Consider the following 25705-nt stretch of genomic DNA (forward strand, 5'->3'; position numbering starts at 1 on the left):
GTTTGGAACTTCCTGTCACTGAAAGAGTGGAGCACATGTCTGCTGGAGCTGCAGTACAAGCCCTGTAAAACATCAGGCTGTGGCTCAACGGTTATATAGCAAAAGTTTTTTTGCCCTGTGCTGTCTGCGTTTGTGTTTGCAGGGAATGTACACCAGTACTTGTCCTCATTACACTATAATGCACTATTGGTGCTCACGTAGCGTAGTATCACGACAAACTCAATTGCATTTGTCCTCCAACAGCAAATCTTCCATCAGTCAGAGGTTAATAAAGAGATGTGAGGAAAGGATTTTGTAGGTAATTAATAATGAATATCATGCAGTAGAATTTTGGATCAGTAGAATATTGAATCCCTGATGATTGAAGGGTTTGATATCTGTAGTTGATAGGCAGTGAGTCAGTGTATTACACTGATTTTTCAGTTGGAGGTTTCCAAATTCCTCAGATGTTGCCACGAAGCACTGAAAAACTCACATTGTGTTTATAGAAAAATGTGGACATGCAGAAAAACAAGCATTTAAACACAGAAAGTAAAGTTTTGTTTGTTCAACTTCGGGCATGCCTGCAGTGGGACAGTTTATTTTGGTCTCCTTCTAGAATAATGTGCTCATTCTAAGTAGAAATCAATTTAGAGAGGAGACTTGGTGTAAAAAACCCTCCAACAATTTCATTTAAATTCCCCAAATGGATTCCCCAAGCATATTTCCCCTGGTCTTTTTTTTTTGGAAGACAGAGTTTACTGAAGTGGAGGATCCACGGGAGGAAGAGTAGATTGATGCATTAAGAATGAAGAGAGGAAGAGATGAGGTTTATGTACACTGATTAACAGAGGCAGGAGCTACATTTTGCACCACTGGCAGGACATGTAGAGCTCTCGTGCATTTATGCCTCGCTGTCAGTCTCCCGTCTGTCTTCTTAAAATCTCCTTTAAAAACAAACAAACAAACAAGAAAAAACAACAACAAGTAGATCACAAATTAAATAAAATATTTGTCAGACTCGAGCATAAGTGCTCTTGAGTTTTCTGCTTTCTAAAAGAAGGCGAGCTGCTTGTGCTGTCTGCATCCCTTTCCTTCAACTAACTCTAAAACATTTACAGGATGGTGCAAAAGGCTTTGGTCATTTATTTGTTTCTTTACTTTGGGGAAATTACAAATTGGTGCAGTGATTAATTTTGCAGACATAAATGGAAATACGCAGCCGGAACTCTCAGACAAGCTTTCTTGTTCTCCGGGCTTCTTGAAGGAGATTCAAAGGATGTTTCTGCCTTTTGTTCTGTTCTCTGTCAACATGATCCCACACTGCTTTAACAGTGTCGAGGTGCAGGCTCTGGGGAGGCCAATCCATGACTGATGGTGTTCCACTGTGTGGTTTTTTTTGTATGTTGTTCATAATTCTGTCAATTTTGATAAGATTCCCACCACCACTGGCTGAAATGCAGTCCCAAACCACCACAGATCCACCATGTTTGACAGATGGCTCTAGAAACGCACTTATTGGACCTCTTCTCCGTACATATTGATGGCAATTTGAACTAAACTTGTCATCAGTCTATAACAGCGGTCCTCAACCTTTTTTGCACCACGGACCAGTTTATGTCCAACAATATTTTCATAGATAAATACAAGATTTATTCATAACACAGGAAAAGACCCAGGGAAACAGAGTTAACGATAAAAACAATAAAAAACAAACAAACAATAAGTTTGAAAGGGGAGCACGGTGACACGGTGGTTAGCACTGCTGTGGAGTTTGCATGTTCTCCCCGTGTTTGCGTGGGTTCCCTCCGGGTACTCCGGCTTCCTCCCACCGTCCAAAGACATGCAGCCTGTGAGGATAGGTTAATTGATTAATCTAAATTGCCCATAGGTGTGAATACGGGAGTGAATCTCTATGTGTCAGCCCTGCAATAGACTGGCAGCCTGTCCAGGGTGTACCCTGCCTCTTGCCCTATGACAGCTGGGATAGGCTCCAGCGCTCGCCACGACCCTGAAGCGGATATGCGGAAGCGAATGGATGGACCCTAAAAACCATAAATATCACACCCGAGCCGCAACTCGCGGCCCAGTGCCAAATGACCCACGGACAGGTACGGGTCTGTGGCCCGCGGCTTGGGGACCGCTGCTGTATAAGACCTGGCTGCTGGTTGTTTGCTAAGTTTTACGTTATGTGTAGACAAAACACTAATCCATCACTTGTGTTAGCACTGTGTTTTGTTTCTTTTTTGCACAGTGCCTTCGTAATTGGAGACGGAGATGCTTATCATTTAGGTCAGATGGCAGATATCTTTTAACTGGTCATGTGAATTCGTAATTGTCACTGTGATTTCATTTTACAATACGTGTGTGGTCGTGTTCGGGTCTCCTCTATATTTGTCAAATCCTCCCATGTGTGTGTCCTGCTCTCCTATCGAGCAGTAATACAGCTGCAGTGTGATTGACCTCCACTAAGCTGTCCATTAACCTTCAACACACACACACACACACACACACACAGACACACACGCTGTCCCTCATTTGGCAGAGCGCACCTAATGTCTGAGCCCATTGCTTTGTAGCTGCCCTGTACTGATTTGTGTTTGTGTGTATACAAGTGTGTGCGTTTGCATGTGGAGCAGTTTCAACATGTGACGCATGGACATGTTGGCAGAGACCATGTGTGTGTGTGTTGTCAGGGATCTGGGTTGGGTGGGGTGGGGGTCATGTTGGCACAAATGTGACTGTCTGGATGAGTGGCAGCACCGACTGAGCATTGACAGTCGGGTGGATGAGTAAGAAGCAGGGCAGTACTTCACTGGATTTATGTTGCTGCAGGGAATTTAAAATGTCACAGGTCACGAGAAACACGTGAGAAGAATGTTTCTGATTTAAGAGTGTGTGCGCATATATATGTTCACATTATAATATAACTGTTCTATAATATATTTTACAACTAAGTTTAACTGTTCTCAGTGTTTGTGCTTGCCAGGTGTGTGTGTTCAGCTTTCTGCAGGCAAAGTTGTTGTTGTGCTGCAGACAATCCTCTAGACTCTGCAGACTTCTCTCGGGGCCTTGTCTTTGTAGGATTGAACAGAAAACAAATGAAAGAGAAACTTTTGTCACTACACTTATTGACTGTCTTGTAGACAGTTGCTTAAAATTGATGGTTTGTGTGCGTTTCTGTCTGCTTGCCCGCATATTTCCAAAAAATGGCTTCCCGCTTCCTGAAACGAATGACAACAGCATCACAGACAGACACACACATTGATGACGAACACACAGTGAACACCCGCGTTTTAACGCCTGTTCTGATTTTCCGACTCTCTTGGAGCAGGTAGATGAATTTAATTTGATGGGGATTCCACTAAAGCCAGTCCAAGACACAGTTGCTCTAACTTGTGTGTGATCAGCAGCCAAATATGCTCATTTTAATTGGAAGTGATGACAAATCCGTGCACGAGAGCAGCTGTTTGCTGAAATATTTACAGGAAAGACATCTTTGTAAGATTTATGTAGGGAGTTTTAGTCCTGACCTATGGGAGCAGCATATGGTCTGTACTTAAATGCTAAGTGCTCTGCACTCGTATGGAACCTTTTAACCTTATCTGTCCCACAAAGGGCTTTACAGTGGGTCGCTAATTCACTCATTCATCCATTCACTCGACCACCTGAGCCGCAGCCACGTCAGTGTAACAATATAAGGGCAAAAATCCACTTGCTAGCTTTCAGGATCATTTAGTAACACATCGTGGTCTTCTTTAGTGAGATATGCTGACTTAGTGGTCACGAAGAAACAAACTCATCACTCACAGAAAACTCGAGTGCTTCTAGTGGCCCACTGAGGCTCAGCCCCCACAGACCTGATGTTAGAGTGCCCAACTCTACAGTAGAAATAATCATGTTTACAGCCTGCTGTAAGAACAGTTTCAGTCTGTAGCTGAGCAGGATTTTTGGTTAAACGCTAACAAAGTTCTGCGTTATTAGGAGCATGGCTGACTGGAAGCCCTTGCCTTTGTTATTTATGTGACAAATATTATAGTTTTAACTGTACTAACAGCCTGGCCAGTCATTTTATGTATTTATTTGCTGCAAAATGAGATTGTCAAGCATAACAACATGCTCTAAATCCTGCCTTAAATGTTGCCATAAGACGGAGTGGGTCTGTGATGGAATGGGGTCGAATTGGCAATTAGATACGATTGGTTTCTGATTATTCAACAGTTGACTCTGATAAATCTGTTGTTGTCTACATAGGTGGAAATTCACATTCAATTATTACTTCTGCACTGAGCTGCTTTCCTTGTTCTATAGGAATATAACCAAAATACAATCACCTCTGGCTGTCAGCTGAGTTGAGTCTCCTCCAGTTGCGCTCTTTGCAAAGACTCATTTAGACTGATAGGAACATGGAAGAAACTGGTGGGCAACACTGCAGTGACTACATCTGAGTTACAGTCAAGATTTCATTCGTTCATTCATTTTCTTGACCGTTTGTCTAATTCAGGGTCAAGGTTCGGCTGGAGCCTGGGTGTCTAAGGCTACGTTCACACTGCAGGCGAAAGCGCATCAAATCCGATTTTTTTTGACCCTATGCGACCCATATCCGATCATGGTCTGACAGTGTGAACGGCACAAATCCGATATTTTCAAATCCGATCTGGGTCACTTTCGTATGTGGTACTGAATCCGATACATATCCGATGTTTTAGAAAGCGACTGCTGTTTGAACGGTCATGTCGCATTAAATCCGTCTTTTACGTCACTAACTCAGGACAAACGCCAATTATCAGCACTGGAGAAGCGACCGAGAAGACATCGCGAACGCTTCCTGGCCATCCAGTGTAGATGTTAGTGAAACTGTTGGGAAGACAACGTGAACATTTTATTTGTACTGTATAATCTACCGATTCTGACAGAAATCTGCAGCTATCCTTTGAAGCAGCGCTCCTCTAAAACAGCAATAAGGATCATTATTAGGTTATTTACATTATTATGTAAATAACAAAATAACTTAAAGCAAAAATTGGGAAACGTAAAGTTGGAAGTCTTTGTATTAAGGCCATCTGTCAAACAATACTGTTTGCTCTGGGTCTAAACAGAGCGCGTTGTGTGTGACATCTTCTTTTGCGCTTTGAGCGTTCACACTGGAGCGCGTTTGCTGTCGCATTTTATTTGTAGTGTGAACGAGCAGACAAAAAAATCGGATTTGATCAAAAAATTGGAATTGAGCATTAAGACCTGCAGTGTGAGAGGTGACATAGAGGTAGAGGCGGAGTATATCCCGTAGCCAGTACACCAGTCTGTCACAGGGCTAACATATAGAGACAGACCAACCATTCACGCTCACATTCACACTAACAGTCACCAGTTAACCTAACATAGCTTGCATAAACCCACAAAGGCACAGAAAGAACAGGCAGACACAACAAAAGAAGCACAATACAAAACCTGAAGGCGCATTTATTATATTTCTTTCGGGGCTTTTACCTGCAGCGGATGGACGTTATTCAGTCTCTGAGATTGCTTAGTTGTCATCTAACAGGCGGTTGATAACAGGCAGTCGTTTTGTCCGTTGTCATAATCAAAGCTCTTCAGAGGAAAAATGGCAAAAATGGTTCATTCATAGATGTCATTTTAAAATAAAAAGGGACCCTTTGAATGTTTCACAGCTAGATGAACCAGCTTTTTCTCACGGGAAGTAGTTTTCAGGGCCTGAAGTCATGTTTGAGTTCAGTTTTGAAGATTGTAACTCTCTGAATATTTCAGAACGCCTAGCCCCAGCTCTCACTTTTAATAGATGTATTTTTTTTTTGTTCGTTTTAGGGCTGACTTTCTCCTCATTGCATAAGCCTGACCACATAACCAGGATACAGTCTTTCACAAATGCATGCTCACATATGCCGTCTGACAAACACCCCGCTCCACACGCGCACAAATACCCATTTTAAGGTAACTCCCTGAAGAAGCAGAAAGCGTTTGGGCAGGAAGAAGAAAGTTTTCTTTGCAAAGTGAAGTGTATCATTTACAAACCATGTAGTCCCAGGTGGTGGAGTCTGGGTTGTGATTGAACTTGGCTCAAAAAAACCTCAAAGCAAGTTTTTTTGAGAGCAAGCTTTAAAAGAAAAGCTCATTAAATGGTACAAACAGAAACAAATAGTACTGAGATGGGAAACCTAAAACCATTGTGTGTTTTTAAACACTGGAAAGATGGCCTCCTTGAATATATGCTCAATTAATGAATCCCATGTGAAATCGACAAGCATGTTTGCATGTATTAGAAAAAGACAGGTGAATTGGTTACTCACTACTAATCCTACAAGAGGCATGGTGAGCGTCAAAATGAGTTAGCATTTTGAGCTAATAGTAGAATTCACGCCCGTAGTAATAGTTAGATGAGTATCTGGCAAATGTGAAGCTCTGGCCAGCGTTAACATTTAAATCCAATCCTCTGTTTGTTAATATTTTGTGAATAAGAGTGTCGACTTACCACTCAGTGTTTTTCCAATCTTCTGTTGACTAATGAAATAAGTAAAGTCAAGTTCTGGCTTGATAAAAATAAATTATCATTAAATTTGAATAAATCTAAACTTATGTTATTTGGAAATAGTAGTTTAAATACAAATGCAAAGATTCAAATAAATGGTGTTGATATGGAAAGAGTCAGTGAAAATAAATTTCTGGGGGGTAATAATAGATGAAAAACTTAACTGGAGAGCTCACGTAAGATATATTCATTCCAAAGTATCACGTAGCATTGCAATAGTAAACAAGGCAAAACAGGTATTCACTTCATATTCTATACTGTTCACTGGTTTCACCATACTTAAGCTATTGTGCAGAGGTCTGGGGCAATAACTATAAAACCACATTACATTCACTTTTTACTCTTCAAAAAAAAAAAAAGCAATTCGAATCATCCACAATGCAGGTTACAGGGAACATACAAACTCACTATTTTTACAGTCTGAAATATTGAAAATTGACGATCTAGTGAAATTCCAAACAGCACAAATTCTATTCAAAGCAAAAAATAAAGAACTGCCAGGTAATATTCAGAGTATGTTTTTTTTGAAAGAAGGAAGTTATAATTTAAGGGGTTTTTGTAACTTCAAAACAATGAAGGTACGTACTACAAGAAGAGCCTTTTGTGTTTCTGTTCATGGAGTGAAACTATGGAACAGTCTGAATATGGAATTAAAGCAACGTCCAAACATAAAACTGTTCAAAAAGAGTTATAAAAATATGATCTTCTCGAACTATAAAGAAAATGAAAATATTTAAATTAAGTGAATGTCTCTATTAAAAAAACAAACAAAAAAACAACAATAACAAAAAAACAACTCATGATGTGATATTATAGTATATAGTATATCAGAAATCTGTTCACTGTTTTTATTACAAATTATATCAGTAAGGAAGCTGACTAAATATTAACTGATAATTTATGGCAAAGGGGTGGGATTAAATAAGTGTTTACTTCTTCCCACTCCCTTTCAACATGTAAATTAATATTTTTTTTTGTATGTAATTTGTACAGTATTTTTTTTCTTACTTATTTTCTTTTCTAAATGTACTTGTATATTGTTCACATGTTGAAATAAATTACCAATCAATCAATCAATCAATCAATTTTGTTGAGCCCGTGTGGAAGGTAGCTTCAGTTTCCTGTTGTCAGTTGACAGCAGTGGCATCCAGTGTGGTCTTCTGCTGCTTAAATTTTCATTTCCTCTGCTTACCTTGGCAGAAGAGCATTACTTGTAATTAGCTTATTAGATATTAATGAGCATTTGAGCTGGTGTACCTAATAAAGCGTACTGTCACATGGGTTGTTTTTCTACTCCTGGATCTTTATGCGTTAATAAACAGTTGATATCTGTAATATATGTTCTCAGGCATAGACTATCCTTGCTGTACAACAGGCCCGCCAACCTGCTGTTCAAACCTACTGTTTGTGAGAGACAGCCAATGAGAAGAACATGACTCAAAGCGAGAGCAGCTCTAAAAGGTAGCTGAACCGAAGCCCAGAATAAGAAAAATTGGGATTATCTTGAAGTGTGAATTATGCAAAGCCACTCAAGTCAAGTCAAAGTTAAAAGTTTGGAGTTGAAAATGAGCCAAATAGGTTCTTTTCAAGCTAAGCTAACCAGCTCCAGGCCTCAGCTTCATCAATAATACACAGGCATGAAAGTAGTATCAATCTTCTCTTTGAGCTGTCTGCAAGAAAGTGAATTAAAATACAGCGTTTTTTTCAGCTGTAACTTTACTTCAAAACTGAACTCTTACTGAATTGACTCGGATCCAAAAGCAAGAATATATGAAGAACTGTCTACAGTGTGACTTATATCAACATTTAAATGGGTGATGTTCTTTGTTTCTCACTCTCTGTCTATCAGGGTTACCTGCCAGCCAACGCAGAGAGGAGGGAGAGTGTTCTACAGAGGAAGAGGCAAGAATATTTCGGCTTCATCCAGCAATACTACGACTCTCGCAATGATGAGCATCATCAAGACACATACAGACAGGTACATGCATATACACGAGCGCACACATCTCGTATGCCTATAGCTTTCTGAATCCCCCAACTCGAGGGACAGAATGAATGAAAGTCTCCAGAAAGAGTCCTCTTTCCAATTACAAGAGCATCCTCCTGTTGCCAATGTATTAGCTCATGAATTTAGGACACAAACAGTGTAAACGTTTGTTTGTTTGTGTATATATGTGTGCGTGTGTGTGTAGAGTGCCTTTTTACAGAATTTGGCCCTGCAGTCAGGATTACTGCCACTAGTTATTTGGCAAAAATGTGATCTTTATTGCATTTTTCCCCCCTTGCTTGTGTTCTTTTGTTCTCTCGTCCTTCTCCCTCATGTACTCGTCTGATTGTTTGTTCGTCTGTGTGTGTCTGTGTCACAGACCAGAGACGAGCGGCTTCAGAGAGATACTGAAATTAACAGTATTCTGTTTGGTTCTGAAAATATCTGTTTTTACCCCCCACCACCACCACCACACACACACACACCCACCATCCCCTCGTTCTTACACTCGACTACTTCCCATTCATTTTGAGCCGATAAGGAACATCAAAGTGAACTGTCGATAGCAAAAACACACATTTCTCACATTCTGTCCAATTTCCCATTGATCTCCTCTGCACCGTGCCAGGAAGCTGGCATACTTTGTTTTGATGATTGTTTGGATTGTGTCTTGAAGCCTCCTTTTTCTGCCAGATTCTACTTGTGCTGCAGTGATTTCTAGTTTGTTTGTTTGTTTATTTATTTTTGCTGTGTGCCTGATTATGTGTGTTTGTACATATGTTACTTTGGCATTCATGTTGCGCAGGATGGTGGGTTTGTATTGGGTTTCTGTAATTTTCTTTCTTTTCTTTTTTGATTTTTTTTTTTTTTTGTTTATACATATTTACGTGGTTGTATGTGTGTTTACATATAGTACTCAACAGATCGGAAGACGCCCCTGTGCGGTTTTGCTTACTGTAAATAAGACTGGATGAAATAAGTACAGAAGTAAAATAAAATGAGATAAAAAGTAGCTTACTGTATGTAATAGAAAACAAAGTGGTGCTATATGCACAGTGTGTAAAGTGCAGTGTTTGAGATGAGAATGCATATTCTCTGCTGCACAGACGTGTTCATTTGACATCATTTGAAACTGTGCAATCTCTAAATAACTGCATTTTTTAAGTAGATCATTTCCTCTTATGAAGAGTCAAAAACAATACAGTGTAAACAAAGACCCCCAAAGTAGAAACTCAGTTCAGCAAAATTAAATACCCATGTTAATCACAGTTTTGCTAAAAAAGCAAAGACTTAAAATAAACTGAAGTGATCAAGAACTTTCTTCATGTTGAATCTACGTGTCTGCATCATAGCTCCACGTGGAGAAGAACTGCCCGAGGAGCTAAAAATGCATTTATTGTGTGAATTCTCCCACATGTAAAGGATACAGGAATATCAGTGACCAACCCTAAATGAGTCGAAATGAGACGGCTGCAGAAGTAATCAAAAGGTATAGCACGAGTGTCAGACTCAATTTTACTAAGGTTCACGCCAGGAAATGGGGATCACACCGAGGGTCAGGCATATGCAGTTTAATGACATGGTTTAATTTAATCCACAAAATAACATCCCAGGTAATGTTGTATATCCCAAAAGTCTGTCTTACATGCAATTTGGTCCACATAAAGGCTTCAACAAAACATCTGCAAGTTTCCCAGCTGTTAGTGTTTAATGTAGCAAAATACTGCAATAAACTGCAGTCGGTAAACTTTGCAGAAATAAGACAGCTACTGAAAGTATCGGGCATAGGAAAAGACATCATATTTAATTATCCATATTTAATTTGTTTTTTGAAATATTTCTAAAGGTTTTCAACAGTCTGTTATGAGGTGGGCACCGCGTCACTGTGCAGATGTATTTGCATGTAGGCAGGCCAGAATTCGAGCACCGAATGTGGGTTAGATACATAGCTGCAAAGGGGCTCGGACCTTAAGTTTGAGCAAGTACTTCAGATTTGGCTCAGGGTTTATCCATGGAAAGAGTGTTTCTGTGGTAGCTCAGACAGTGTAAAGGACAGTTTGTAATGTCAGCCTGTTTGAAGAACTTAAAAAAGAAAAGAAAACGGTGTAAAAGAAGCACAAAGAGGAAATTAATTTTGGCTCACGCGCGGTTCAGCAGGACCACTACAGTGAATGCATCGTCCCGACAGTGAAGCACAGAGAGCGCAGGGGTGTGATGATTTGGAGCTAGTTGAGTGCAAAAGCGAGATGACATTTATAGATGGGACCATCAATGCCTGTGAATTTACCAAAATACTGGCTGACAACATGAGAAATACTGCAGCGTGATGGCGATCCAAATCACGCTGCCAAAAACACAAGAAGAAGGAACACTAGGAGGTTCGTTTGCTTCACTGAGTTTCTACTCTGTGGCCTGTAATTATTAATATAGTAAGTCTGTGTAGTCTTTATTTTGTAAAGAGAAAGTGGGTCTACTGTTCAAGTATGTCATTAATTTTAAGGGATATCACACAGGGCTCCACTCAATTCTTTTACATGTCATCCTTGTGTTTGTGTGTCCATCATCCATTCTGAATGTCCGTCTGTTTCGAGGTTGTTCTTTTGTCTCTTTTATATTTTTGTTTATGTTCCTTGTAACTTGCCCACACAGTGTGTGTGTGTGTGTGTGTGTGTGTGTGTATGTACGTGTGCATACGGATGTCCCAGCTTGAACCCTTTTGATGTACTGCAGCAGTTTCATTCTTCCCCAGGAGAAAGTGATCTAAAAAAAAATCTAGCTTTGGTCTTTTTTTTTTGTTATTTTTCAAGCAAGCAGAGAAGAGTGTTGTGTGGAGATGGCATTTTGTTGGTTTATTTCTGGTGCATTAAAAATATTTGGACCACTAGAGGATGAAAATACCGACCCTTCATTTACGATGGCCTTATCAATTACAAAATGTCAAATGTCAAATGTCAAAATACAATTTTAAAACAGTGAGCTGAACTTACATAGAGAATTATTATATTCTCAAAGAGACCATGAATATGACCATGAAGCACGACGAGGAAATACCACAACTTCCCATTTTAAAGTGGCCTTGATATACTTTTAGCTTATTTTCTGTCATATATTCTATGAAAATGGTGCACTCTCATATTAAACATGACCAAAGCTTCAAACAAGAGATGAGAATTCCTTCCATACCTTGTTTCAGCTCAGTCATTAAATCCAGGTGGATTTAGTATTGGTTTGTAGTAAGTTTTGGTGGCTCTGTCGTTAGTAGTGTGGCTTTGTTGCAGAGGGACGCATGCATGTGCCAGTCCATCTGGATTCAGATCCAGATGGGCCACGCTCCATCCATCCATCCATCCATCTTCATCCGCTTTATCCGGGGCCGGGTCGCGGGGGCAGCAGCCTAAGCAAAGAGGCCCAGACCTCCCTCTCCCCAGCCACCTCCTCCAGCTCATCCGGGGGAACACCAAGGCGTTCCCAGGCCAGCCGAGAGATATAATCTCTCCAGCGTGTCCTGGGTCTGCCCCGGGGCCTCCTCCCGGTGGGACATGCCTGGAACACCTCACCCAGGAGGCGCCCAGGGGGCATCCTTGTCAGATGCCCAAACCACCTCAGCTGGCTCCTTTCGATGTGGAGGAGCAGCGGCTCTACTCTGAGCCCCTCCCGGATAGCCGAACTTCTCACCCTATCTCTAAGGGAGAGGCCAGCCACCCTTCGGAGGAAGCTCATTTCCGCCGCTTGTATCCGCGATCTCGTCCTTTCGGTCACTACCCACAGCTCGTGGCCATAGGTGAGGGTAGGGACGTAGATCGACCGGTAAATTGAGAGCTTCGCTTTTACACTCAGCTCCCTCTTCACCACGACGGACCGGTGCAGCGTCTGCATTACTGCAGCCGCAGCCCCAATCCGTCTGTCGATCTCCGGCTCCCTTCTCCCATCACTCACGAACAAGACCCCGAGATACTTGAACTCCTCCACTTGGGGCAGGACCTCATCCCCGACCCGGAGTGGGCACTCCACCCTTTTCCGGCTGAGAACCATGGCCTCAGATTTGGAGGTGCTGATCCTCATTCCCGCTGCTTCACACTCGGCTGCGAACCGCTCCAGTGCGAGCTGGAGGCCCTCACCCGATGAAGCCAACAGAACCACATCATCCGCAAAGATCAGAGATGAGATCCTGAGGCCACCAAAGCGAAAGCCCTCCGCCACTTGGCTGCGCCTAGAAATCCTGTCCATAAAAATTATGAACAGAACCGGTGACAAAGGGCAGCCCTGGCGGAGCCCATCACCCACCGGGAACGAGTTCGACTTATTGCCGGCAATGCGAACCAAGCTCTTGCAACGGTTGTATAGGGATCGAATGGCCCGTAGCAATGGGCCAGACACCCCATACTCCCGCAACACCTCCCACAGGACACCCCGAGGGACACGGTCGAATGCCTTCTCCAAGTCCACAAAACACATGTAGACTGGTTGGGCAAACTCCCATGCACCCTCAAGTATCCTCGAGAGGATGAAGAGCTGGTCCAGTGTTCCGCGACCAGGACGAAAACCGCATTGTTCCTCCTGCATCAGAGGTTCGACTAGCGGACGAACTCTCCTTTCCAGCACCCTGGCATAGACTTTCCCGGGGAGGCTGAGGAGTGTGATCCCCCTGTAGTTGGAACACACCCTCCGGTCCCCCTTCTTAAAGATGGGGACCACCACCCCGGTCTGCCAATCCACGGGTACTGCCCCTGATCTCCATGCAACATTGCAGAGGCGTGTCAGCCAGGACAGCCCTACAACGTCCAGAGCCTTCAGGAACTCGGGGCGGACCTCATCAACACCAGGGGCTCTGCCACCAAGGAGTTGTTTAACTACCTCAGTGACCTCGCCCCCAGAAATTGGCGGGTCATTCCCCTCATCCCCAGACTCTGCTTCCTCCTCGGAAGACGCGTCAGTGGGATTAAGGAGGTCCTCGAAGTATTCCTTCCACCGCCTGACAATTTTCTCAGTCGACGTCAGCAGCGCTCCGCCAGCACTATACTATGTAGAGCACCGCTTTCCCCTCCTGAGACGCCTGACGGTTTGCCAGAACCTCTTCGAGGCAGTCCGAAAGTCTTTTTCCATGGCCTCTCCGAACTCCTCCCACACCCGAGTTTTTGCTTCAGCCACTGCCCGAGCCGCATTCCGCTTGGCCTGTCGATACCTGTCGGCTGCCTCCGGAGTCCCACAGGCTAACCAAGCCCGATAGGACTCCTTCTTCAGCCTGGTGGCTCCCTTCACCTCTGGTGTCCACCATTTGGTTCGGGGATTACCACCACGGCAGGCACCAACCACCTTGCGGCCGCAGCTCAATGCAGCAGCTTCGGCAATGGAGGCGCTGAACATGGTCCATTCGGACTCGATGTCCCCCGCCTCCCTCGGAATGCTGTTGAAGCTCTGCCGGAGGTGTGAGTTGAAGATCTCGCGGACTGGGGCCTCTGCTAGTCGTTCCCAGCACACCCTCACTACGCGTTTAGGTGCACCAGGTCTGTCCAGCGTCCTCCCCCGCCACCTGATCCAACTCACCACCAGGTGGTGATCAGTTGACAGCTCAGCTCCTCTCTTTACCCGAGTGTCCAGAACATATGGTTGCAGGTCTGGTGATACGATTACAAAATCGATCATCGACCTACGGCCTAGAGCGTCCTGGTGCCACGTGCACTTATGGACACTCTTATGTTCGAACAAGGTGTTCGTTATGGCCAAACTGTGATTAGCACAGAAGTCCAATAACAAAGCACCGCTCGGGTTCAGATCAGGGAGGCCGTTCCTCCCAATCACGCCCCTCCAGGTCTCGCTGTCGTTACCCACGTGAGCATTGAAGTCTCCCAGCAGGACAACAGAGTCTCCAGGTGGAGCACCTTCCAGCACCCCCCCCAGGGACTCTAAGAAGGCTGGGTACTCCGAACTGCCACTCGGCGCATAAGCGCAGATGACAGTCAGGACCCGTTCCCCAACCCTAAGGCGCAGGGAACAAACCCTCTCGTCCACCGGGAAAAACCCCAACGTACCGGCAGCAAGCCGAGGGGATATTAGAATACCCACCCCAGCCCGCCGCCTCTCACCAGGGGCAACTCCAGACTGAGACAGAGTCCAGCCCCTCTCCAGGAGACTGGTTCCAGAGCCCAAGCCGTGCGTAGAGGTGAGCCCGACTATATCTAGCCGGTACCTCTCAACCTCACGCACTAACTCAGGCTCCTTCCCCACCAGAGAGGTGACATTCCATGTCCCTATTGCCAGTCTTGGCAGCCGGGGGTCAGTCCGCCAGGGCCTCCGCTCCTGGCCGCCACCCGGCACACAATGCACCCGACCCCTATGGCGCCTCCTGCGGGTGGTGGGCCTGCGGGAGGATGGGCCCATGTCGCCTCTTCGGGCTGTGCCCGGCCGGGCCCCATGGACTAAGGCCCGGCCACCAGACGCTCGCCCTCGGGCACCCTCCCCGGGCCTGGCTCCAGGGCGGGGCCCCGGTAACCCTATCCCGGGCAGGGTAAACTGTTCCCTCGGTGTTTTTTTTCATTGGGGTCTGATGGGATGGGCCACGCTCCACATTAGATATTTTTAATGCAAATCTGTTTATTACATTAAGTAATTCTGGAAACGTACCAACAAAGAGACAAGCCAGACCTCTAAAAACGTCCTCGCGCGATGTAGAAACATCACTATATGTGGAAGTCATCCCTGTGAGCCAAATGCTCAAAGTTCTTCCTATTACTGCTCTTGACTATGTATGCTATCAAGACAGAAGATGTGTAAATTATTTGGCCCCACCCATCTTTTGCTCAAACCTTCTGTTTGTGAGGGGCAGCCACTAGCCCAGGGGTGGGCAATTCCAGGCCTCGAGGGCCGGTGTCCTGCAGGTTTTAGATCTCACCTTGGGTCAACACACCTGAATCACATGATCAGTTCATTACCAGGCCTCTGGAGAACTTCAAGACATGTTGAGGAGCTAATTTAGCCATTTAAATTAGCTGTGTTGGTTCAAGGAAACATCTAAAACCTGCAGGGACACCGGCCCTCGAGGCCTGGAGTTGCCCACCCCTGCACTAGCCACTAGCTAGAGTAGCTTGTTGAAAACAGTTGATGAACTGACGAGCTACACCACGGTACACTATAAGACAAATAAGGATTATAAGTAATCATGCAAAGCTACCCTATACATTCCAACATATAATATAGAACTGGGTGTGAGTGTAATAACTCCACTTTATGTCCTTTGTCATTTCTTTATAACGCCTGAAAAAGTCTGAAACTTTTCTGAAAGTACATGTGGAGGACGTTTATATTGTGTGTGTTTGTGTTTATGTGTGTGTGTCCGTGTGTGTCTAACACATTCTCTCCCATGTTGCTGTCAGATCCACATAGACATTCCTAGGATGAGTCCTGAATCTTTGGTGCTGCAGCCAAAGGTGACAGAGGTAAGGTGGACTGGATGTAGGCCCAATGGCCAGTCCCGTAACCAGCCGCGCACTCTTACAAACAGACCGGGCTATTTCAGTTGGCTTGGCTCCAGCTGCCGCCCTGCATCCGCCTGGCTCCCTTCTGATGAATCTGTCCGCCTGTCGTATCGGTCGTCTGCGGGGTAAACACTCTGAAATGGTGTAAATGTGGTCTCGTACATGCATAAACGCACACACACACACATTGATGCAAGCACATATTATCATAGAGGCATCTCAGCATGCAAGGGCACTCATAAGCAGTGCTGCATTCAAGACCACAGCTGCTATCCATTTCAGAAAACTGAAACCCCAGTCCGACTTCAATCAAAGACACCAATCCACTAACTGTTCCTCTCGCTCTCCGTTCCTGTCACTGTCTGTAATGGCCAAATCTGTGCTAACCTGCCCGTTGCTTCAGTGTTTGTCTTTTTTTTTTCTCTCCTTCTCTCTGCAGATTCACATTGACATACCGAGAACTAATCCTCTTATTCCTCTCTTTCAACAAGCTTCTGTTCAAGAGGTGAGACCCCTCCAGCTGCACACACACCACCTCACCTAGCAGGGTTTTCCCCTTTTCTGCTTTTAGGCAGATTTGGTCCTGGAATCAGAGGCACTGATGATGTTGGACACCTTAAAAACAGAACATGTGAGATGGCTTACAAAGAGGGGAAAAACATGACAATAATTAAAACGATATAGGTCGAAAAAATGGGGCACAAACTGTGAAGAGTAGTTGAGTGTTAGAGTAAAAGTACCGTCTCAACTCGAGTATCTTGATTTATTTACTTAATGTTTTTCTATCTGCCTGCGAGTGTAAAACGGGAAGACCTTTGCTTAAGCACTGCATGATTTGGCATGGGGCACATACACAGCTGCTCAAGCGAAGAACACACGTGATTTTAATAATTACATGCATGGGATTAGATCCCTTTTAACTTTCACTCTGCATGGTTGGCAGTTTCATATCTTTTTGTTGTGCTTCGTTAGTTCTACTGAAGCATTTCTTATTACAGTTGGGTGCTCTGTTATGGCCGATATAAGAAGTCATTTTCTTCAAAACATCTTGAGCATTATGTTTGAAACATTGAACTATTAGTCACAGTTGTGCACATTGGACAATATGGTTAAAAGCTAGGAAAACTCATAAGCACCTTTTTCTCATGGTGATCAGTAGAAATGCTTAAAAAATACTTTAAAGGCATTTGTTTCTCACACAGAGCTGCTGCGCTTTTGCATATTTTATCATACGTATAAAGTTAATATCAGCTGATTTCACTCAGATCAGGTTTGCTCAGTTTCTCTGTTGATGGGTAAATGCAGATTGTAGCTACTTAGTATCACTTTAAGTCTACATATACTGTGTATTGGATTTTTTTTGTAATGTTCATTAAAAAACAACTTTTCCAACCTGTCATTACACTCTATTAGTTCAATTCACCTGAATTGAGTTATGTTTATATAGCTACAAATCACAACAATAGTCACCTTGAGATGCTTTCGAAGAACCTACAATAATCAATACTGATTTTACCTTAAAAAAATACAGTTTTAATTAATAGATTTTTGGCTTACTAGGTAATTTGTATTAAATGTGTGCAGATGGTTTAATTGGCTCAGAAGTAATGTGTTAACACTCATAAGTTACACAAAGTGACAAAGTTGTCGTAACCACAAATCAGTGGTTTTTCTTGACAATAGTGATTTCACATGTAATTTAATAGTTATATCAATGAAGACATTTAAAATCTGATTGTCAGAATGTCACACTTCAATAAACATGAAGTGTAAAGCCAGAATAGGGTCGGGGCTGTGTGAGAAACTATAAGCCAGGTTATGGCTTGAAACTTTTAACTATCTACTCATTGTATGGTTAGTGGTCTTTTAGCTGTCAACATTCTTTTAGCTATGAAATTCTTGTAAGAAGTTACTCCACTGGTCTGAGGGACTATCAGTGCAGCATCCCAGTGCAACTTAACATGGACATTAACCTGATTCCATTCATTTATATTGGGTTAAGCTTATCCTATTATTCTAGTGCTTCAGGGATGGCCTGTCATGAGTAGAACCACTGGCTTGAGAAGCAGAGAAGTGAAAACACAGATAGAAAACTCCATAATGAGGTGGAGGCTAATGAGGTGCCCAGGGCTCCGAGCTGCTTTGTGTGTATACCTGCACAAAGGTGCGAGGAAGCACGCACATACACACTCAGATATCCCTACAACATAGTGGGATTTCTGCATTTAGGTGAAAATGTGGTTGATCTTCATTGAACACATGAAGTAATCAATCACAATGCAGACTAGAAAAAGTTAACAGAACCTCTGTCCTAAAGCTTGGAATCACACCAAGAACAAAGTCTGTAAATTTAAAGAAAACATAAGGATCCAAAGGTAACAGCAAAATGCAAGCAGAAATCTCTGTAAGTTACTCAAACCTTTGTTCATGGAAAAGTAGCACAAAGGAAAACACGGATCTTCAAGAAAGAAATGATGGGTCGCAATGTTTATTATTATTATTATTTATTTATTTTTATTTTGCAAAAGACCACTTAATGTTTCACAAGAGTCAAGTTGGCCGCAGGTCATTAAAGAGTCTAGTAATGTCTTGACTTTTGTTAAAAATAAGTCTTAGTATGTATTAAAGTGTTTGAAACTCTGTTTTCTGCATTTCAGCACCTCATCTGACTACACTGCTGAGGTCATAATATTTTTGTAACACGCTAAATTCAGCTGTTGCTATAGCTGGGGAACATAAAGGGACAGTTATCAGCAGAATAACATACAAGGTTACGAGAAAAGAAATCATGTCATGTGTAGGTTGGTTTTTTTTTTGTTGTTGTTGTATCAATCCAACTGATAGGATTGATATTTTGATTTAAAAGTCCGATATCTCAGCCAATTTTTTGTTCTTTTAGACACAAACATAAGCAGATTTTCCTAACATTTGTTAAGAGTAGTTTCTTATTTCCTCATTTACGATCTACCCGACAGTGCGGGGATCATCTGGTTGTTATAATTGTGGCGTTCTTAACAGGGATGTTGCCAACAGGGAAATTGCAGAGTGCCCTCTGGTGGATAAACCCTGCAACATCAACACTTTTATGGTTAATTAACTTTTTTACCATTTTATTCATATGTGTAGTAAAAACAGTAATCATGCCAATAATATACTTTAGCAACTTATGGTTACTTATGTCCGTAAAATGTTTAAAATCCCAAATTCCCCAATGGTTATGCCTCATTTTTCTCTACCTCAGCCAAATACCTTTGCTTTAATTATCATGGTGACTGATGCCAGAATGCTTACAAAGAGTGTGTTTTTCCTTTTTCACATATCTGAAGTCTGGTGCTAAACAAATTTTGAGAGGTAATTAACTTCTTCATACCTATAGGACAGACGTAGAACAATGATCTTATGCCACAATGTGCAATGTTGTGTTAAAAAATAGAACAAAACGCCAAAAATAAGTCAAAATATTTCACACCAATACCAAAACTTTTATCCACACAGTGAAACATGGTGGAGGGAGCATCATGGTTTGGGTCTGCTGTCCTGCCTCGAGATCTGGATGCTTTGCAGTCAGTAGGGGAATAATGAATTCAGAATTTTTTCAGGCTTTACATAGTAGATAAGTAGATTAAACTTAGAAAAGACGAAAGGTAATGTCTTGGAATGGTCAAATCAAGAAGGCTGCTCGGTTATCCAAAGAAAGGTGGATGCACTGAAACACTCCTGCAGGAAAAAGCGTTTCTAAAAGCCTCCTGTTGCATTTGTTTACTGCTGAAAGAGGTGGCACGAGGTGCTTCTCCTATCTGGCCTCCACTGCACGTGACTGCTAATGCAAAAATCAGATTGTGTATTTTGTTTAGTCAGACTGCTGTGACTTACACGAAAACTTATGTTAATTCCAAACTTTCTCTTGTACCTGTAAGCGAAAGAAAATGACGAGGGTTGCTGTCATTCAGGAGTGCACAGACCTATAATATGTGCAAACACTTGAATACATACGCACGTTGCCCCAGGCAGTGCCACCTCCCATTGCCCCTGTTTTGTACAGGATACATGTCGAGGCTGTAAGCAGGGAGCTTAGCATGGAAATGAGATCAGACAAGGAGGAGGCTGGGTGCTTGTTTTCTACCAAGTATCTTATCTACAGTATGCACTATTACTTCATCTGATGTTTGTATTTTTCCCTTTACCTCCATTTCCCCTCTCCCAGATCCCATGTTTTTCTCCCTCTCATCCCCACACATCAGCTCTTCCCGCTTACGTGCTAAATAAAAGCCACCAGCACACACTGAAATATTCAAGCAGTGTGCTCCTCATATATTTTGGTATGCAACAGACTCCCAAGGCCCCCCTCCCTTTTTTTTATATGGTTATGCTTGCTGCGGTGCCACCTGAAAATCACCTCTGCTTCATTTCATTCACTTGTTTGTCTCTGGGGCTCCGGAGATTTAGTCAAGATGGAAGGCAGTCAACAGTCTGTTCCATTTCAGGGAGAGAGGGATATTGAAGCAATTCTGCAGTGATTTCCTAAGTGGTATCTAAAGCGTTGGAGTTTTTCTTGTTTTGGAGTACAATATTGTCTCCAGGAGATGTTGATAATCAGCAATTACAAGATCCGAATGTGTTGTTTTGCATACAATTTGTGATTACAGGCTAAAAGAGCAGGATTTATCACTCAGCACAGTATGAGCCTTATACCACAAGCTTTTTTAATTTTAGTCTTTGCATAACAAATAGGTATGATGTAAGCGACTCGTATAGTTATTGTAGGATATTTAATAGACTAATATTTTGAATGTAGGACGGGCCTTTTTCCCCAAAATCTGGACCAGACATCAATGAACATTTTCTTGAGTTGACACCTTTCTTGTAACAATTTCTTTTTTATCTCTGGAGATTATCCTTATCTGGGTCTTGAGGGACTGGAGCTAATGGAATTGAACAATAGTTTTTTGACAAAGGAGACAGAAAAGCTGATTTTGTGACCCCCCCCAAAAAATAGCCTCTATTATTTGGAGAATCTGAAGTTAAACTGGACTTCTCCAAATGAAGTTAATGTTATCTTCTCTTGAAGAAAATATTCAGTTGCAGCTGCGCTTTCTCTCGCTTTCATATCCAAATGATGCCACAGACAAACATACAGAGTTTAGAGTCTTTGTCCTCACAGTAAAACGGGTGTGGACCGGGTAGTTTTTGTGTGCATGAGTTCACTCAAAGCGGTTGCCAATGTGAAATATGCATGTCGGCTTTTGAGGCTGCATGAAAAGAAAGTCCCATTACCCACTCCCCTTGCTCTCACCAGCACCTCTCCTGTGTTTGATGGATGCAGCTTTGATAGGGAAAGAGGTGGTGTGAGGTGTGGAGGAGAAAGCCAGGGAGAGCTTACCATTCTCTTCTACTGTCTTAGCAATGATGGAATTACTTTAAATAAAAAGGCGAGGGTTTTGTGGAGACACTTCCCAGTAAAATCACAAACAAAAAACCCATTACCATGACCATGTTATATACCATAAAACAATGAGGTATGAGGTTATTTAGAAAGTGACAGAAACCTGACATGGTCACCAAAACATGAGGGCTTGATGGGTGCGGTACATCAAGGTGTAAGAAAAATGTGTTTCTGTCTTCGTATTTTGGAGGGAAATCCATTTGCACAACAGAAAAAAAACCAAGCTAAACATCAAGCCTCTTCTAATTCACTGGGGCTGACAGTATTAAACTGCCACCCATAACAAAGATGGAAGTGTTTGCCTTGCAAAAAAAAAAAAAAAGTTGAAAAGAAGGGAAAGAGAAGGAGATGGAGGAGACTGACTCAAAGGGGAAGAGGAAGAGACAGAGACAAAGTGAGGAGGGAGGAAACCAACACCAGAATTAGAGAACAAAGTTCAAAGTGAGTTTTTTAAGAACAAGAAATACAGCTGAGGAGCTAAAAACTGAGGTGTTGCTCAGTGATGATGGAGAGCCAAAGAAATGGTTCATATTAACTGTGGATGTATTGGCAGGCCGATATTATATAATTGCTAATTGTTGGTGTATTGGCATTGGCAGTAGAGAAGAGGGGGTAGAAACACCCTATGGCCATTTTACGAGTTTTGATGTCACATAGTTTGTCCGCCAAAGCAGTGTTGGTGTTTTCACTGTTGGCAACACGTTTGTTTTTCAATTGCCAAAAACATAACCAATTGATCTAAGCAGATTCAGGTGGACATCTCCAAGTGTTGTTATTGGTATCGGCCTCAAAAATTCAGTATCGCTCAAGCTCTACGTTAAACTATGTGACTCTGTCAGCTGACTATAGTGCTATCTAACTAGCTTGGCTAATGAGGTGCATCTTTTGTCCTTTCGCTAATTAGGTAGCAAACAAAATAACTGGGGCCTAAAGCCGAACACTGCAGATGGAAATTAGCCCAAGGCTACAATCTGGCATATTTACATTTGTTAAAATGTTCATTAATATGTATTATCCCTCTTTCTAAATAAAATAAAATAAAATTAAACCATTTAGCCAAAAACTGACCAGCTGACAGCTGAGGTTGAGTGACTTTCGTTGCACCTGAACGAGGGAGGGGCGGATGTGACTGAAAAACAGATGACAGTAATCTGCTGGGTTCCGCCCCTCTCTGAACCTGGTTCTGCTGGAGGTTTCTTCCTCTTAAAAGGGAGTTTTTCCTTCCCACTGTCACCAAAGTGCTTGCTCATAGGAGGTCATATGATTGGATTTTCTCTGTATGTGTTATTGTAGGTCTACCTTGCAATATAAAGTGCCTTGGAGTGACTGTTGTTGTGATTTGGCGCCGTATAAATAAAATTGAATTGAACTGAATGCATCTTAAAGCAGACATCGCGTTATTGTCTTTTTCTAAATTGGACCATTAGCTACAAAATGAACATCGTTTTGTATCAGATGAGACTAGAAACTAATGATCCAGATCATAAACTCATCAGGAACGTGTCACCCCCCACCCCCAACCCCCAACCCCCTTTGCTGGGCATTGGAAATGAATTTAGGTTGACAATTATGAGTCTGACTCACTTTTCAGAACTGGATGCTACATCCATAATTAATATGGAGTGTATGTGCATGACCACCTGTAGATCTGCTGGATTATGCTTTTGTAAAAGAAACCAAACAAAGCCCACTTAAAAAAGGAAAAAGATATGCTACAAGTGATCAAAAGTCCCCAGGCTACCTTTAGTTTTTCAAGAGATGGGTTTAAACAGTATTCCAAGTAGATGATCAGCTAATGTGGCAGAGTTGAAACCTGCTTCCCATGACATGAGCCCAACTTTTCTTCTTTACCAGCTTAGCACGCCTGAAATGATTCCTATGCTTTTTTTCCACACCTCACTCGCTTTCTGACATGTATGCTTTAATGATTTAAATCTCTAATTTCAACCAGCTTAATGTCTGAAATGTTGTCAATCATTGTGTTAAAAATATCTACGACTATGTTGTTATTAGAGTGTTGGATTGAATCTTTTTCTTCTCTTTTCATGGCATTGGTACTCTGTCTCTGTGTATGTTTGTATGTCTTAAGATTTTTGAGCGGATCCTGTTTATCTGGGCCATCCGGCATCCCGCTAGCGGCTACGTGCAAGGCATCAACGACCTGGTCACACCATTCTTCGTCGTTTTCGTCTTTGAATATATTGGTGAGTGGCACCCCCCCCCCCTTTTTTTCTCCCCCTTAACTTTCACTTTAAAACTCCCTAATCTTTTGTGTGATATTCTTTTGAAGTAAGGATCGCTCATCTCTTTCTGGTACCCTGGTGCTGAAAGTGCCACTCTCCACAGTGCAGAGTGGCACCTTTTGTAGCTGGCGAGAGTCAGGGGTTACACGCCGGTTCATCACCACAGGTCACAGGAAATCAACCCCGGGACCCTTGAGGCCGTTTCTCTTTTCACAACTCTGTGTCCAAAGAGCTCCTCCTGCACCTGTGTGCTCTCTTCTCGCCCCTCTTTTCAATCCCTCTTTCTTTTCTGCTTTCATCCAGACACACACTTGGTTACAGTTTGTGTTTCGAATGTGCTTTTAAGCTCCAGCTATCAAAGCATTCTGGTTAACACTTAGGAATTAGACTGTACAGTATGTGTGTGAGAGAGCTCGACACGTGTAGGCGTGTATATGTGTGTGTGCACCGCGCTGTTTTTCCCAGGGCCCTCCCGCTGTGAGCGTTTAAGTTGTGCCACATTTGTGTAGATGAAGGCTTTATTTTACTTTCACACTTAGCTCTTCTGACAGTATAAACACTGCTTCAGATCCTCAACATGAGAAGGGTGGAAGCAGTTGCAAGAAATTTCATTGCCAGTACAAGTGGGATATACATTTTATTTTGTATTTATTGATTTATTTTTTAAATGTTTGAACTACTTGAAAATTGCACTGCACTGTATGTACACTGTGAATTTAACTCAAATCATCTTTATTTATATAGCACCAATTCATAACCAGAGTTGCATACAGTCGCATTATATTGTAAGGTAAAGACCCTGCAAGGATAAATCCTTGACCCTTGACAATTAGAACCATTAGGACTTGGAGGACTTGGAGACATTGGGAAGGAAAAACTCCCTTTTAACAGGAACAAACCCCAGCAGGACCAAATTCAAATTCAAATTTTTATTTGTCACATACACAGTCATACACAGTACGATATGCAGTGAAATGCTTGGACAACTGCTCGTGACCTAAAGAAAAAAAGAGAAGGCCATGAATAAGATAGGAAATAAATGTGAAAATAAAAAAGGGTAAATTTAACCAGGAAGGAATAAATAAAATAAAATAAAATATAAAAATTAAGTTAAGAATGAGATAACTGTACAACACAAATTAGAATGAAGGGTAAATTTAACTGGGAAGAATAAGATAAAATATATAAATTAAAGTTGAAAATAAAATAACTGTACAGCAAAATACACAATATAGAAATATATAAGAATGTATGAAGAAATATAAATATAAATATATATATACACACAATAACAGCAGCTGTACAAATATTAACTGGAAATGAGGAATATAATGTCCAGTGTTGTGCAATCCACATTATATAGTGTCTTGTGCAGTGCAAATATGCTTAAAGTGGTTTAAGTGATGAAGTGAAAACAATGTCCAGAATGTCCAGTGTGTGTGTAAGAACTATATGTGTGGGTCAGTACTATGTGGTGGTGTGATTGAGAGACCGTATCGCCTGCGGGAAGAAGCTCCTCCTCAGTCTCTCTGTGTTGGTCTTCAGGGAGCGGAATCGCTTTCCTGACCTCAACAGAGAGAACAGTCTGTTGTTGGGGTCCATCCTGTGGGTTTGGGTGAGGGGTAGCTAACAATTTAACAAACCATCCATCCATTCGCTTCCGCTTATCCTTTTCAGGGTTGCGGGGGTTGCTGGAGCCTATCCCAGCTGTCATAGGGCGAGAGGCGGGGTACACCCTGGACAGGTCGCCAGTCTGTCACAGGGCAAACACACAGAGACAGACAACCATTCGCGCTCACATTCACTAGCGAATTCACACCTATGGGCAATTTGGATTATCCCCACAAACTGCATGTCTTTGGACTGTGGGAGGAAGCCGGAGTAGCCGGAGGAAACACGGGGGAGAGAAAGACCCCAGCCTAATGGTGGAATTGAACTCAGGACCTTCTTGCTGTGCGGCAACAGTGCTAACCACCGTGCAATTTAACAAGTTATTGTTAAATTACAAGAAAGTGTTGGCAGCTACAGTTGTAAAAC

The 25705-nt window shown here is 42.5% G+C and overlaps 1 protein-coding gene across 3 annotated transcripts in view; it reads left to right on the forward strand.

The window, feature by feature from the left end:
• tbc1d22a (TBC1 domain family, member 22a) overlaps positions 1-25705 on the forward strand; it is a 172056-nt gene that overhangs the window by 44853 nt on the left and 101498 nt on the right. The window contains exons 7-10 of one of the 3 annotated variants that reach the window (XM_087830307.1): positions 8373-8501; positions 15881-15943; positions 16422-16487; positions 23515-23629. In XM_087830307.1, coding sequence (XP_087686433.1) covers positions 8373-8501; positions 15881-15943; positions 16422-16487; positions 23515-23629 — 373 coding nt within the window. The remainder of the gene's footprint in view (positions 1-8372; positions 8502-15880; positions 15944-16421; positions 16488-23514; positions 23630-25705) is intronic. The other 2 variants (XM_006780559.3, XM_006780558.3) reach the window with 2 other exon arrangements.

Source organism: Neolamprologus brichardi, chromosome 17 (genome assembly GCF_056152115.1).
Source record: "Neolamprologus brichardi isolate AB-2024 chromosome 17, ASM5615211v1, whole genome shotgun sequence".
Lineage (NCBI taxonomy): Eukaryota > Metazoa > Chordata > Actinopteri > Cichliformes > Cichlidae > Neolamprologus > Neolamprologus brichardi.